Raw genomic sequence first — 16,212 nt, forward strand, 5'->3', positions numbered from 1 at the left:
CAGGAGCAAATGGATAAAAATAGACCGGAGGAAAAAAAAACATGAATCGATACTCTTGCGGATGTGCCGATGCATCGATACAAAACGATTATTATTTACACCCCTAGTCTAATCACGTAAAAATCTAATAAAATAAACTTTCAGGTCGTGTTTGCAAGATGACAGCTTCAAGTTTTACCGATACTGTAAGAGAACTGCAGATGTACAACTATTGCTGTGGGATTTTACAAAAAATAATTGCAGCTGCCATATTTCGATTTTCCTTTTAACAAACCAGCTGGTTTCATTGTTTTTAACAGACCTGGATGCACTCTTGTCCAGTGTCCATTATCACGAGTTTCATTGTTGCTTTGAAAGGTGCTTACAAGTGACACGGTCTGAGACCCTTTAAAGCAGGGGTCTCAAACCGGTACCAGAAAGTACCGTGTGGCTGCAGGTTTTCTTTCCAACCAAGCAATAGCACACCTTAATCCAGTTGTCTCATCAACTGAGTTCAATTTGAACAAGATGACTCGATGAGATGAATGGAGTCTGATTGTTTGGTTGGAAAGAAAACCTGCAGCCACACCCCCTTTCTGGAACCTGTTTGAGACCCCTGCTTTAAAGCATCATTTTCACTAGTGACTCATTTTAAGCTTTCATTTTTCATTTTAAACTTTGCAGAACTGTTTTCATGTTGAAAGATTAAGCTGCATTTGTTTGACAACTGGCCTCTATCTTACAGGTACAGTAGAGAAGTTTTTCTCCAACCGCCCCCCCAGTTATTGGGCTCGTTTCAACTGACAGCGATCGAAGCAGCCCTGCTGTAAAAGGGTTACAATCCATCCAAAAGCTCCCATAGCTCAACATATTGGCACTCATTGACTGAATGGATTAGCCTGCCCCGGGCTTTCCTTTGCTGCCCATCAAACCGGAGCACTTAATTGACAGTCAGCAAGAGAAACAAAGCAGGGACCGCTGGGGACACGTGTCGACCGTGTTTTTTTCACTTGCATTACAAAGACTTTAAAGAGCTGGGGCGCAGTGAAGTCTGGCTGCCCAGCCTGTTATAAACTCACAGGGTGTTAATGTGAGCAAACTCACAGAGGAGGTAGTGCTCTCGAAATCCTATCCAGCTGGCAGACCTGGATAAAGATTCAGGTTTCTGCAACAAACAGCAGCGATCTCTGACTTCATTAGGCTTCACCATCCCTCAAGACACTCAAGACAATAGCAGCCTAACTAGGGAGATGAGAGGTGCTTAGCATGGACTTCATCAGCCTGCTCAGCCAGATCTAAAACTAATGAGCCAGAGCAGCCAAGAAAAAAAAAACACTCCAGGATTTAAAAATAGACTAAAATAAACCAAGATTACCAATAACCCAACAATAGTTCCAGCTAAGCCAAACAAAACACACAAAAAAGCAACTCCTAGGAAATCTTCCTGAGGAACTCCAGACAGACTTATTCCAACATTTACAAAATTTATCTAATCCTTCATTAAAGGCAGGAAAATAAACAGCAACAAATTCCAAAGATAAAAAAGTATTAGTTTGGTTTATTTATATGGATAAAAAAAAAGCTTACAACAAATGTCATCACCAGTGAAGTGCACAGAATAACTGAAAGAAAGGAACAGAAAGAAAAAAGGACATATAACTCATCCTCACCAATGTAGAGCTCACTTTAAAACCTTTTTGGCTCTTGATGGAGAATTTTTGCATGCGTTTTGGCTCCCAAGGGAGCCCTTTACCACATGCTTTGGCTCCTGAGGGGGCAATCTAGCACGTCAAAAAGGACACTTTAGAACATATTTTGGAACCCAGGGGGGGCTTTAGCATGCACTTTTGCTCCAGAGAGGACACTTGGACGTGGTTTAGCACACGTTTCGGTTTCCAAGGTGGTACTTTAGCACATGTTTTAGCTCCTGAGATGGAACTTTCGCATTCATTTTGGCTCCCAAGGGGTCAACTAAGTATGTGATTAGGCTCTAGAGTGGGAACTTAAGCATATATTTTGGCACCTGATAGGGAACTTTAGCATACATTTTGATTCCCGAGAGGGAACTTTAGCATTAATTTTGGCTAACAAAACATGTCAATTTAGTATATAATTTGGCTCTAGAGTGGGAACTTAAGCATACATTTTGGCTCCCAAGGGGACACCTTAGCACATGTTTTGGCCCCCGAGAGGAAACTTTAGCACATGTTTTGGCTCCTGAGAGGTAACTTTAGCACATGTTTTGGCTCCCGAGGGGGAACTTTAGCATTTATTTTGGCGCCAAAGGGGTAAACTAAGTATGCATTAGCATTTAAGCTCCCAAGAGGGCACCTTAGCACATGTTTTGGCTCCCTGGGGGGAACTTTAGCATTTAAGCTCCCAAGAGGGCACCTTAGCACATGTTAGGGCTCCCCAGAGGGAACTTTAGCACGTGTTTTGGCTCCTGAGGGCACTTGAGCATATGCTTTGGCTCCCAAGAGGGAGATTAAGCACATGTTTTGGCTCCCAAGAGGGTACTTTAGCAGGTGTTTGGTCTCCCAGGGGGGCCTTTAGCAACATAGCACCAAGTTATCATTCACTAGTAAATGTGTAAATAGTCTAAAATTAAATATATTCTGATTTCCATCTCATAATTTTGCTTTGAAAATACATATTTCCTCTAGTTCTTGACCAATAGAAAAGATCTTCAGCTCTTTTCAACCAGTTCCTCTTTATCATAAGGCTCCCCTTATAAATAGCTAATATTTAAAAGAGATATCCATTGTTAATTAAGCTGTAAGCCTTTTATAAACCATTATGAAGCATTTATAGTGCTATAATAAGGGGCATGGCAGAAAGCAAAGGTTAGCAATGTCTTACCAAATTGTGAGCCATTATTTATCAGTACTCTCCTGCATGGCCGCTCGCCTTTTCATCCCCTAAAGTTTCTATACCGAACCCCTCTCAAACCTTAACCTGGTTAACCTACACTGACCAGAGATTCTTCAGAACGCATTTTGAGAAAAATAAAGTGCAGAAAGGAACCAGAAGTTGGATTTTCTGCATTCTCAGAGGGATTTATACCTCAGGCCAGAGATCTTTGAGCAGCTCCATCTTCCAACATGTATCCCATACAAAAATACAAAAAGTTGGAAATACTGAAACCAGGATTCTGTTATTGGCTTAAATCTCTTATATCAGCTTGAATCAACACAATTAGCAGATCAGAACAGGCTAGATTAGGATGTGGTGTCATTACCAGATCTAAGCTTGGTTCGCCCCTTCAAAAGAACCCACAAATTCTCATCCCGCTTTAAACTTTAAAGCATGGTACTCCACAAATAAACCTGGCACCGTTTTTTTTGTTTTTTGCAAAACCAATTATTGTGTACTATGAGTTCTTTCTCACAATTAAAGAAATGTACCCAGAGTCACAAAAAGGAATGTTGCCAATGGATTAATCTGTTGACAGTTTCTTTCTATAATCATAATCAGTAAACAAAAGACAAATTTTTACCAGATTTAAAGCAAAGTGAAGCTAAAACTTTTCCACTTGAGGAGTTCTGGATAGAGCATATGAACAGATGAAAACGTTATTTTTTTATCTTAAATGCAAAATTTGTACATATTTCGGTTTAGTTGCTCTAAGTGGGTTACTTTGTCAGCTTAAGGTATGTTTTAGAGTCTCTATACTCTAGTTTCTGATTAATAAATGAATCACATTAATCAAATAAATACTTTCAGCCCTAAATTTCAGACAAAAACATTTTTTTCATCTTAAATGCAAAATGATCATATATCCTATAGTTTTGGTTCAATAACTGCTCCAATTAGTTGGTTCCTTCAGCAAATAGCATGTTTTCAGAATCTGGTTTCTCCGGTTAACAATCCTTCAAACAAACCTTTGTATTGAAAAAATATGTCCACTTGCATGCACGCTAGCAGAAACCCTCTCTTCCTTTCTGTGTGGCGACAACTTTAAGCATATGACTGCCAACTAAAGGGCTGGAGTGACAAATTTGTTACCAAAATGAAGAGCCTCTGCGATGTTAAACCTGCATTTTGTTAAATTGTGATTTTATTGCGAATCCAACTGATTGCCCAGCCATATCCAGGCGCAGATTTAAGTTCTGACCTCAGGGATCCTTCAGTCATGTGCAACGATAACAAATCCCAGTCTAAGCAGCCCATTGAAGGCGCAGTAAACCTTTAGACATGACAGATTTTGCACTGATAGGGGAAAAAAGAATGTGAAAAGGCATAAAAACATACAGAAGCTCTGATCTGACAAGGAAAGCCTTCTCCAATAAGCTTGCAACTAGAGATTAATAAACGCCACGCTTGACAAGCCCTAATGTTTTCCTGACTCATAACCCAAATAAGTGATTATCAAACAGGTTGTTGTGAAATTTCTCGAGGTGAATCAAAAACTAATACTATCTGTCCTCAGGCTGTTTATTTAGGCACGTTTGTGAGCATGTGGGTGTGTGTGATGATAGTGTTCTCATTGACAGCCACTTTGGTGCCCAGATTTGGATTTTTATTACACTCCTTTCCACTGGAGGTCAAACAGCAGCTCGCCATGAGGTTAAACCTCTACACACACACCGCCACCTCCTAATAGCTGAGCAAATAGCCGCCCTAATGCCTGATACTGTACTCGCTGCCTGAAAGGGTCTTAGAGGATTCAGCTGAACAAATAAAGGGGATTCTGTCTGGCTCTTGTTTAACTATGACCTAGTCCAGGGGAGGCCGAGCTGATTCTGGCAAACTCCTGTAGCAAAGCAAGGGAATATTCAGAGAGCCTCACCCAGAAACAGCACAGATTTAGCAGTGGTGGATCTGAGCAGCTCCACAGGTATCAGATACCTCTGGAAACTCTGCGCCACCATCTCTGAGAGCAGCGTTATTACATCTCCTACCTCTGCTTCAGCGAGGCGAGCATGTGGCAGGCAAGCGCTGGCCTTGTTCTCCTGCAAGCAGCAGCAGCGGTGCATACCACATGTAGAAGCTGCACACCCGTGCTTCAGTTTAGGCAGCAGCAAGCCGCAGCCTCTTTGTTTCTGACAGCCAGCGCCTGATTTACACAAGAAAGGCGACACTGGCAGCAACAAGGAGGAGTTAACGCGGCAGCAGCGCTGCTCCCTGAACCCCTAATTCAAAGGGAAAACAGCCTGGTTTGGGCTTTTAGCTCCAGAACTGTGCAATATTTCTGTTTTATATATAAATTATAAAATTAATTGTAATTTGGGGGGAAAATTGGACGTAATAGATAATGAAATAGTTTTGCTGAATTCTTGATCCGTTTTGTTTTTGCTGATAAAAAACCTAAAAGGTGTGGCATGCATCTGACTCAATGCCCCCTGGAGAGAGAATTGAGCAACTGCTTACATACCAAGACATGACTCTGCAGCTACAGTAACAGGCTGGACAGGGAGAACATTAATTAGGAGGAGGCTTCTGGTAACTCTGGAGGAGCTGCATAAATCTAATGCTCAGCTGACAGAGTCTATCAACAGGAAAACTATTAAAGATGCAAATCTTAAATTGGGTTTTTGTCTCAGTGATGCAGTGAGCAGCACTGCTGCCTTGCAGCAAGAAGGTTCTGGGTTTGATTCCCAGCCCGGGGTCTTTCTGCATGGAGTTTGCATGCTCTCCCTGCACATGCTAGGGTTCTCTAGCGTCCCTCGTGACCCCAGCAGGGATACGCGTGATGTAAAATGGATGGATGGATGTTTACCATAAGCATTTTAAGGGATACAACATGGTGAGCACCATGAGTACTAAAACTATTTAACTAAAGGTGTTAAGAAGGTTAAAATTACTGCAGCCTTTTTTTACAATTAGTTTTTTTTTTTTTTTTTACAACATGCAGGGTGGCTACAGATTTTACCTAAAATCACAAACCCAGAGGGGGAGTTTGGAATCTCGCAGCATCGTCCTACGATTGTTCCAGCTTGCCTCTTTCCGAAACGCTGAAAAACTTCCTTGACTTTCTGCTCAGCTGAAAATAAAACTGGAGTGCCGGCATTTATCAGGCTCCTTATCTGTCCTTATGCAACAGAGCACCAGCAGGTCATGAGAGGCACCTTGAACTCATATCTTCGATTTGCTGAGATTGCGTCATGTGTCCCTTATGGCCTGTTTGGTCCCTGGCAAGGGAACAGGTGATCTGGAGCTGCTGTGACAGCTGTGTTTACACAGCGTCCCGACAGACACAGTTTGAGAAACATCTATATGGATGATACTTTTTTTGCTTATCTTTTTCCCCATTTGTTCTATTTGCACACTTGCGGCTATTCGCGCATTGGTTAAAACCTGACAGGCTTTTCTTTAACTACTTTTAAATGATCCCGTTTGGATCAATGACTCGTCTGATCCTGCAGCATCAGCAGGAAAAGAGGAGTAGAAAACATGAGGACAGGGTGTGTTTGAGCTGTTGGGACACAGAGGCATGAAAAAAAAAGCTTACACACAACTGATGCCCAATAAGGGAGGGGGGGCACAAGAAGTTAGAGTAAATATCTAGTGTGACACAAGCCTGATAAGAGCTGTGGAGGAAAGGATGGAGCCCCACATTGCTGCTCAGTTGCAGAACGCCAAAATATAATGTCTGATTAAATACCTTTAAATCAGAACATTTTGGTTTAACAGGAAATAAAACGATTTGATTGGTCCCCAATTACCCAAATAAATGCAACGTTTGTAAAGTAAACATTAGATTAAATCATTTCTGCATTCGCCTGAAACTAAAGAAAAGTATCAATGTAAAGCGATCTAAATATGTCAAAAATAACAAACATGGTTTTTGTTATTTTGCATTATTTAAAAATCTGATTTCTGCAAAAAAAAAACTAATAAAAAGAGTAAATGTACGATTTTACATCTGTATGTAAAACACTGTACTTCTTAATATGATTAAAGTAAAACAGAAAACAGTTTTAAGATTTAATATATTACTTTAAATGGGGTATATTATTTAACTAAGTATTAAAGATTATTTTATAACTCTCTATAATTATTGAAATTTATTAATTTTCTGAATTTGAAAAGGTTATTTAGATGAGTCAAATATTTCCATTTGAACTAGTAGCCATAACACTTTTTAAGCAAAAATATGATTTATTTTTCATGGTTCTTTGGCTGCTGTGAACTATTCCCACTGACAAAATAAATGGAAAAACGTCCAATTTTTTAATCAGCACACTGAGTGAACTTTAAATCAGTGGGCTTGACAACAGCAGTGTTAGCCCCGCCCACTGACTGATGAATAAGGGTCACCATTAGTTAGCTAAATTATCTCTTTATTACGTTTATAAATGATGTATCTCCCTGAAACAATAAAAAACAAACTACGTCAAACATCAATGTCACATTTATTCTGCTTTTAATTAATAATTAACATATGTTAGTTATTATTTACTTTCAACAGGTATAAACTTTTAGATGACCGATGAATGAACTTCCAAAACGACCTTATTCTGTGGAGTTCCTCAAGGTTGGTTGCTTGGTACACTTATATTTTTATTTTATACATTTACTTTTTTTGGAATAGCAATTCCATGACAAGGATACTCTGTTCTCCGCGTTTTCTAAAACCATGTCAGCATGATACCTTTATCTTCTGTGATCCCCTACCTCACTATTGATAAATACCTTTATCTGAATTCCATTTTGAAACCAAAATAGAAACAAAGATTAGAGCCCCGCCTGAAATATGTTCACAAATTAGCAAGAAATTGGCTTTTTGTGTATATTTACCAAGACCACAGCTCTTAATTTTAGAATAATTTTCATCCCCACTCTCCAATTATTTGCATAATGTGTGTTTTTAATAAAAAAAAGCTAAAGGTCCATCTATCAGGTCAAACACTTGCTATGAATTTAGACTAACGGCAACACTTGATTGTACTACGTGTACTAATGCATGTTCTTGTTTTCACAGGGCATAAAATCGTCTTCAACAGCTTCACTATCTTTTTTTATGGATTACAGGACCTCATCATGCACAGAGCTTTATGACCGCATTGTTGCTCAAAATATTTGCAGTCCAACATCAAGAAACTCTATTTCTACTTAAAGAAACATTATGTGAGTTTTTACTGATAAACATATTTTTTTATTTTGACCCTTCATGACTAAAACATGGTTTGATAAGCAGGCTGACAGCTCGGTAGTTCAGCACCGATGCATCTATAAGGCTGTAGCCTATTTTCCTTTACTTCGGGTCAGAATTTCGCCCGGTTCTACAGATGTGCCGTGAAGAGCAACCATGTTAAATGTGTCCAATATAGCAAACAGTCAAGATTTATTTTGTGGATAGTCCGACACCGATGACAACTCCACATAAGGTAAAAAATAAATGAAACCTTGTCAAATACGAGCGCAGGCTAAGATAACGTTCAGAAGAGTTCTGCAGTTCTGTGTTAGTATCATTAGAAAACTAACTAATGCCTCTTTGATTCATTTAAAATGGAAACAGAAACCAGAAGGATCTGGATTAAATAAAAAAACTACTACTTTAATGATCACCTCCAAGGTGATTTAAGGAGAATGACTAGAACATGCCTTTCTAAAAACACAACAAAGTGCTGTTCATAAATTAAATTAAATCAGAAAATTAGAGAAATTACATAATAAAGGCCTAAAATGAAAGGGAACATGTCATAAACAAATAAAACCAACATTATTAATTTAGAGTCTAGAAAGATTACAAGACAAACCACCCAACCCTGAACCTATCCCTTGTCTACCATGCCGCATGGAGGCTCAGGAATCGTGATATGTGGAAGTATTTTACTACACCGTTCAACTTTATGTGGGATTATGGATTAATTTAAATACACTGAAACACTTACAGTGGTGATATGCTGACTTATGCTAAACAAGGGACAGATGTTCTAACAAGATCACCAGCCCAAACACACACAACTGCTGGACATCATCTTACTTTCAGAACCAACAGGACTATCCCGCCTTAACTTGATAGAAAACCTTTGGTGTGACATCAAACACTTCTTAGGGCAAAACCAAATAATTCTAAGGGAGTATTTAATGTATTCCTAGGCTGAAACAGTGTTTTGCAGTGTTAAAGTAACACTTTGAGAGTTAAATGTAACATCAATCCCAGTGCATTTGGTCCAACTCTGAATTAGTGTTGAATTAACTCTATGTAGTGTATATCTTAATCCAGTCGTTTTTGTAATACTCTAAAAGAGTCAATGTACATTACATATTTATCCATCCATCCATTTTCTATCACGCTTATCCCAAGTGGGGTCGCGAGGGGTCCTGGACAGGTCTCCAGGGCAACACACAAACAAACAACCATTCACACACACCTAAGGAGAATTTAGAAAAACAAATTAACCTAACAGTCATGTTTTTGGACTGTGGGAGGAAGCAGGAGTACCCCGAGAGAGCCGACGCAGCACAGGGAGAACATGCAAACCCCATGCAGAAAGTGAATCGAACCCGGATCTTCTTGCTGCATTTAACACTGTGGAATTGACTGTGTAATGCAAAGTTGTTATAATAAACTAAATATGAGGGATTCACAATTGAATTTTAAAGCATTATAATAGTTTTGCTGTTTTGGCAATCACAATAATCACTCCTATCTTTCTGTAGAGTGATAACAAGTTCTTTATGCTTTTGATTTGTGTTATTGTCCCCAGTTTATTTGCAAGCATATGATGGCAGTAAAAGCTACTTTAAAGACCTTGAGCTATAGTCACTCCTCTTAAACACAGCTAATTTTCAGATCCTGTCTGTGAAAGTCGCTTTAGAAATGAATGAGTCATTCATTCCTTTATGGTTTGTGTGCATTGCGGCCCCATTGGATTCCCATACTTAGAGGCATGTGTTCAGGCAACTCTTTAAACTGTGTTTGGTTTGTAAAAGCGCGCATAACAATGTTTGAAAGCCTCTTTTTAAATGCATGAGTGTGGGAATCCACGCAGACTAGATTATAATGTTTTGTTTTATTTAACTAATCTCCTCCTGTTGACCCAAAGCACTAATGAAACATGTCCCTGCAGAGCGCCTCTGCAGCCACTGCCACGTTTCTCCCCCATGCAGCCTGCTTTACCTTTGCACTGCAGCTCCACCATGGCCTGGAACCACTCCTCTTGGTCCTCCTGGTTCTCCGCGGCCACGGCGAAGCTCTCCGCCCGGGTGTAGAGCACGATCATGTGCTTGTTTTTGGAGTCGGCCCGCTTGTTGATGTTGAAGCACGTCTCCAGCGCCACCGCCTTCTTCGGGACGGGGGCCTTGCCGCGGAACTTCTTCTCGCTCTCATAGTACTCCAGGCGGGCCGGTCCGCGCTCCGAGGCGGCGCGCAGCACGAAGTAGCGCCGGTGCATGGACTTCTGCTTTCGGAGGTAGCCGCTCTTGCGCACGTCCTCGTTGCCGTGCAGCTCTCCGGCTGGGCCCTCCATTAGTTGGGTTCTCAGCAATACAGATAAAAAAGGAACCAGATGATCAATGTAGTTGGGTTTGTTTTTTCCTCCCTGCAACTTTTAGCAGGAGGATTCAAACATGCTCCCAGGTCCGCTGCGCTCCTCTCATCCACATCAACCAGGCATGTGCGCCAAAGGAGAGCTGGAGGTCGATCCGGACGCTGCTGCAAGTCTGGACCCGGCTCTGTTTTTTTTTTTTCTTTTCTTGGAAGGGGGAGCTTGTTTTCTCTCCAGCAGAGCAAGTTTTCCACATGCGGCGAAGCTTTTTACGCGGGGATCCCCCCCCCCAGCTACCGACCCCTCCTCTCTCTGTCCTCCCCTCTACTACTACTAGCGTTGTTTCCCAGAGCTGTCTGGGCGGGTTAATCCCATTTACTGCACATCACAGAGTCCAGAGACCATGCGTCTGCCTGTCCCCCCACCCCTGCCCTGCTCTGGTCAGCTCTGATGCTGCTACAGCGCAGAGCGGAGAAGAGAGGAGCTGCTACCGTGGAGCGACACAGTCGCTCACTTTGGGAGCAGCCCGATGCCGAGCCGATTCAATGTGCCGGTTCAACGAAATGAACTTCTACTTACTCTACACTCACTGAAATTGTTCACTCAGGTTTTAAGATTTATATCACTTTATGATAGAAAAAAATTATCCAATGCTCTTATTTTAGAGATAATATTAACAAAAACATAATAAATAAACCTGACATGGTGCTTATTTTTTATTTGTTTTCAATTATACGTATTGTGAAATGTTTCTTTTTTAGAAAAAAGTCTCACACATAAACAAAAGAAAGGCATAGTGATATCTATAATGAAAAATAAGGATGGTAAAGACATAATAAACAATAAAATTATTTATTTATTATTAATAAAGCATGCTTGCTCAAAATGAATACTATGTAGTGTATTTATTTCAAATATATAAAGTTTGTTTTTTGAATTGACTATCAGGGCTGTAATCAGGATTTCTGAAATACAGATGTCAAATATTGCGATAAATCTTGCTTGACAAAATAACATCCTAATGTGGTGACTTTATAAAAAATATTTTGGAATTATGAATAAAGAGTTAAATAACAAGCCTGTCAAGGAGGTGAATATGAACATGTTTAGTATAACAATTCCAAAACTCACAAAATTAGAATATTTGAGTGAGTGAGTGTTATTATTATTATCATCATTATATTATATTATTATTGTTGTTATTAATATTGAATGATTATTACTACTGTTATTATTGTCAATGTGCATAGCCCACTAAATGAATCAAATTACTTTCTATATTATATCACATTGTGGACTTTTTTTTTTTCAACAAATGAGAATGAACGCTGATCTTTACACCAGTCAAAGTCAGAACAATTTTCATCATATAGTATGACATTTCTCTGAATTAATAAAAATGAAAATAAAAAATAAAAAAACAAGAAAATATGGAGGACATGACCTCATTGGTTGTTACAGGGCTGCTGACTATTATGCAATTCATAGGAGAAACTTCATGCACTTGAAATAAATAAACTCATTAGTAATAATTTTGAGTAAGTATACTTTATTAATACACCCGACATTTATGTATATCATTACTTTATTATCTATAATAAACTAATGAATATGCACCATGTAAGGATCATTTAATAGCTTTGTGTTATAATCATAAAAGAGTAAATGGGAATATGCCATGTAATAAAAACACATAAATAATAAAATTTATAAGAAAAACTTTTAAATAAAATATCCAGAAGTCAAGGAATAACTGCAGTGGTGAGAGACTTTATTAGTTGTGGACCACCTATTGACAAATTAAAGAAACAATACAGCTAAAGGGGCTTCATTAATGGGGCAGATGGAAAGATTGTGGAAGCAACTTATGTTTAATCAGTCTTCCTAATTAGTTTTTCAAATTTGATGACTTGTTCAGGTCCCCATAGACTACAGCGGTTACATCTCATATGGTAAGTCACTCCTGAACCGCTTGTATGTTATTTGGTCAAAGTAGAAAAAGTAGAAATCAACATCTCAGAGTTTGGACTTAAGAGCAGAGAGGCACAGAATCCAAGCTGCTTCAGTTTTGAAGGTAAATACATACAGTTTTTAATTAGATACCCTGCAAGTTTGCAAGAAACTTCTGACTTTAGGTGGCATTGCTGATTTTGTTAAACAACATATTGTATATTTTGCTTGGAAAAGTTTTACAACAGAATATGACATTACCTCCTTGTAAATGTTCAATTAAATGACGATAGACTAAGTATATCTATTAGCAAGAGGTCGTATTGGACCCTGTTTTGTATTATCAGCCCTTGGTTGTTTAAAAAAATGGAAGAGCCGATTTAAGCCGACTTGTGTGGATCTCGAAAAGTAGCCGGAATTCCCTCCACTAATCTCATGTCTGTAGTACTCTAGAATATGGTGCGTTCAGGGACTGCACCGCGGTACTGACAACTCATCGTCCAGTTACACCGTATTGTAATGTCAATGGTACGGAAGAGCCATAAATAGATACATTAAAATAAATACCAGAGACATAGACATTAACAAATAAAAAAATAAAAAAAATTAAATTAAACGGCCGCTCAGTAAAGAAGGGGCATTAAAAAAAAATCTAAGAAAAAAAACCTGAATTGTGAGCTTAAGGTAAGTATTCTGACTTAAAAGGCGGTATTCCGTGAAGAAAGTCAGAATTCGGATAATAAAGTTAGAATTTGGTGATTAAATTCAGAATTTGCCAGAATTCTGAATTTAATAAACGAAATAAACAGAATAAACTAAAACAGGGAAACATTAACAGATATGAAAGAAATCTTCCTTTCTTATCGAAAATTCTTGATAAAATAGTTGTCAAACAAGTGTGTGACCACCTACACCGTAATGAACTTTTTGGTTTTATAGCTCATCCTAGCTCTGGAACAGTACTGGTGAGAGTCACTATTGATATTCTCAAGACTTGTATCAGTAATTGTCCTGTTAGATCAGCGCTGCATTTGACACTGTTGATCATATTATTCTTTAAGACAGACTTAAATATTTACCAAAATCTTCCCATTGTGGGACAATAAAGGGATTTTCACTATATTTTGTAAGAATATAGACTGAACTAGACTGGTTTCAATCATATCTATCGTGCAGATTTCACTTTGTTAATGTTAAGAATTAATCTTCCTCATGCTCAAGGGTTACCTGTGGAGTACCACAGGGATCTGTGCTAGGACAAATTCTCTTTACTATATTTATGCTCCCAATCAGTAGAATTGTTAGACGGCATGGGATTAATTTCCACTGTTATGCTGATGATACTCAGCTATATCTGTCTATAAAGCCAGATGAAGCTAATCTATTACATAGATTACAGGCATGTCTCGAAGACATAAAAACCTGGATGACTCTTAACTTTCTCCTTCTAATTGCAGACAAAACAGAAGTTATATTCTTTGGACCAGAGTCTCTGAAAAAGAAGCTGATTAGCCAGTCACTTCATTTAGATGGGATTAAACTGATCTCAGGAAATAAAGTAAAAAATCGTGATGTTATTTTTGGTCAGGACCTGTCATATAAATCCCATATCAAAGAGGTTTCTAGAATTTCCTTCTTTCATCTGAGGAATATTGCAAAAATTAGAAATCTCCTGTCCAGGGGTGATGCTGAGAAACTAGTCCATGCATTTGTTCCTTAAAGTCTGGACTATTGTAATTCTTTACTATTGGGAAGTCCACAGCTGTAGTTAAAAGCCTTCAGCTGATCCAAAATGCTGCAGCCAGAGTTCTGATGAAAATTAAAAAGAGAGATCATATCTCTCCTATCTTGGCTTCTCTTCATTGGCTTCCTGTTAAATCCAGAACATAATTTAAAATCCTCCTTCTCACATATAAAGCCTTAAATGGCCAAGCTCTATCTGATATCAGAGATCTGATTGTTCCTTATGTTCCTAACAGAGCACTTCGCTCTCAATCTGCAAGTTTACTAGTGGTTCCTAGAATTTCTAAAAATAGAATGGGAGGCAGATCTTTTAGTTATCAGGCTCCTCACCTGTGGAACCAACTACCATTCCTAAATAGTAAACGAGTCGATGCAATTAGCAGGTTTTCCCTAGAAAACCTAGAACCAAACTGACTGTATGATCTGGTAGAATTTTCTCTGTGAAGTGCCTTGAGTTGCAATGTGTTGTGAATTGTGCTATATAAATAAACTGAATTGAATGGATGAACTATGAGTTCTCTAATCAGTTACAGCGTCGTTCAATTTCACAAATAGTTGTTTTTTTTAAACTGCTCTAAAATGCTGTGTACCATACAATACAACTTTCTTATTTAGAAATATATTGCAACTCATTTAATTCTGTCTTTTTTTTAATAATAGTTTTATAATTTTATAAAAGTATCAACTATTTTAGTATTAGTATTATTATTAAACATTATTATATTACCTGCTTTTTAGACATGACCTAAAAAAAACATGTAACAGTATATTGACATAATATAAAACAGAGGCTTGTTCTTTTTTCTTTTTCTATTTGTTTAAAATTATACTTATGTATTTTGATGATCCAATATTGTGATTTATCTATTTAGTGATTTATTGTGATGAAACTCAGGGAGACTTTGCCAAATTTTAAAGGAACCACTAAAAAAGTAAAAAACTGGGTCACACACTTAAAGATAGACTTGCTTCTTTTATATGGGTCTTCATCAGTGTGGCGATATTGGGCTGTAAATGGTGCTTACTCTTTGGGCTAAAATGCAATGTATATAAAGTCACTTTTTAGGTTCAACCCAGAACCTGACAAAAAGGTAATAAAATTGGACTCTAACTTTGGAAGCAGTATATATAGCTTCTATTTGTGTCTTTCCTTTGCTAAACTGTCCTTTCTTAACTCTTTTGTCACTACTCTTTTCATGTAACTAGAAATTCCCACAGCACTGGAAGGCAACAGCACTTCCACCTTCTTTTATGGCGTAAGATTTCTGCCTTAGGCCTTCCAGGGGGTCCATTCTGATCTATTTGTTGCTGGAAAAAAATTGTACTCGTCCTCATAGAAATGTTTGAAATACTAATTAATTTCAACAGTTCTTTCCAAATAACATCGAGCAAAACAGAAATTGTGCTGACAATAATGAAATAAGGGTAAGCTTAAGAAATCATTTGGACTTTTGTCATTTTTTTACACTGCATTGCATTTTCACAAATCAAAATTGATTAATTATTGTAATCATATATATATATATATATATATATATATATATATATATATATATATATATATATATATATATATATATATATATATATATATATATATTTTTTTTTTTTTTTTTTTTTTATAACAAAAAAGAAAGACAAATGAAAGATTTGAATAAATATTTCAAAATGCACCCAGCGGTTCCATCTTCGTGCTGCATGCTTATGCAGTATGCATGCTGTTATGCAATATGCATCCAAAATGATCCCTCCTCAGGAGGGCAAACACAAAATGACCGTGAAGCGCCCCCTGCTGTTCGGCAAAGTTACTGCCATTTTTGTTTCGATAACTTTGTCCAAATTATCCACCTTTCTTTAAAAGGTTTTTAAAATATATATATTTCTTATTACTTTTAAGAAGGATGTTGGAAAATAAAAGAAAACTTTTATTAAGTGTTAAACTGACATTTATACTGCTTTAAAAAACTAAGTTGATTGGATGGATGGACGGATCATTTTCCCATAAGAACCAATCGATCATACTGAGTCAGTTAAAAATAAATGATCTAAAAAAATGTTTGCATGTTATTTATAAGCTAAAATAACCAGAGAGACACAAAGAGCC

The 16,212-nt window shown here is 37.8% G+C and overlaps 1 protein-coding gene across 1 annotated transcript in view; it reads right to left on the reverse strand.

Annotated features, from left to right (window-relative positions):
* si:ch73-335l21.1 (insulin receptor substrate 1-B) overlaps window positions 1-10,900 on the reverse strand; it is a 32,943-nt gene extending 22,043 nt beyond the window's left edge. Inside the window, exon 1 of the mRNA XM_038284910.1 lies at window positions 10,049-10,900. Within this exon, the coding sequence (XP_038140838.1) occupies window positions 10,049-10,397 (349 nt within the window). The 5' untranslated portion in view covers window positions 10,398-10,900. The remainder of the gene's footprint in view (window positions 1-10,048) is intronic.
* Between the last annotated feature and the right edge of the window lie 5,312 nt (window positions 10,901-16,212).

Source organism: Cyprinodon tularosa, unplaced genomic scaffold (genome assembly GCF_016077235.1).
Source record: "Cyprinodon tularosa strain WSP-4 unplaced genomic scaffold, ASM1607723v1 ctg204, whole genome shotgun sequence".
Lineage (NCBI taxonomy): Eukaryota > Metazoa > Chordata > Actinopteri > Cyprinodontiformes > Cyprinodontidae > Cyprinodon > Cyprinodon tularosa.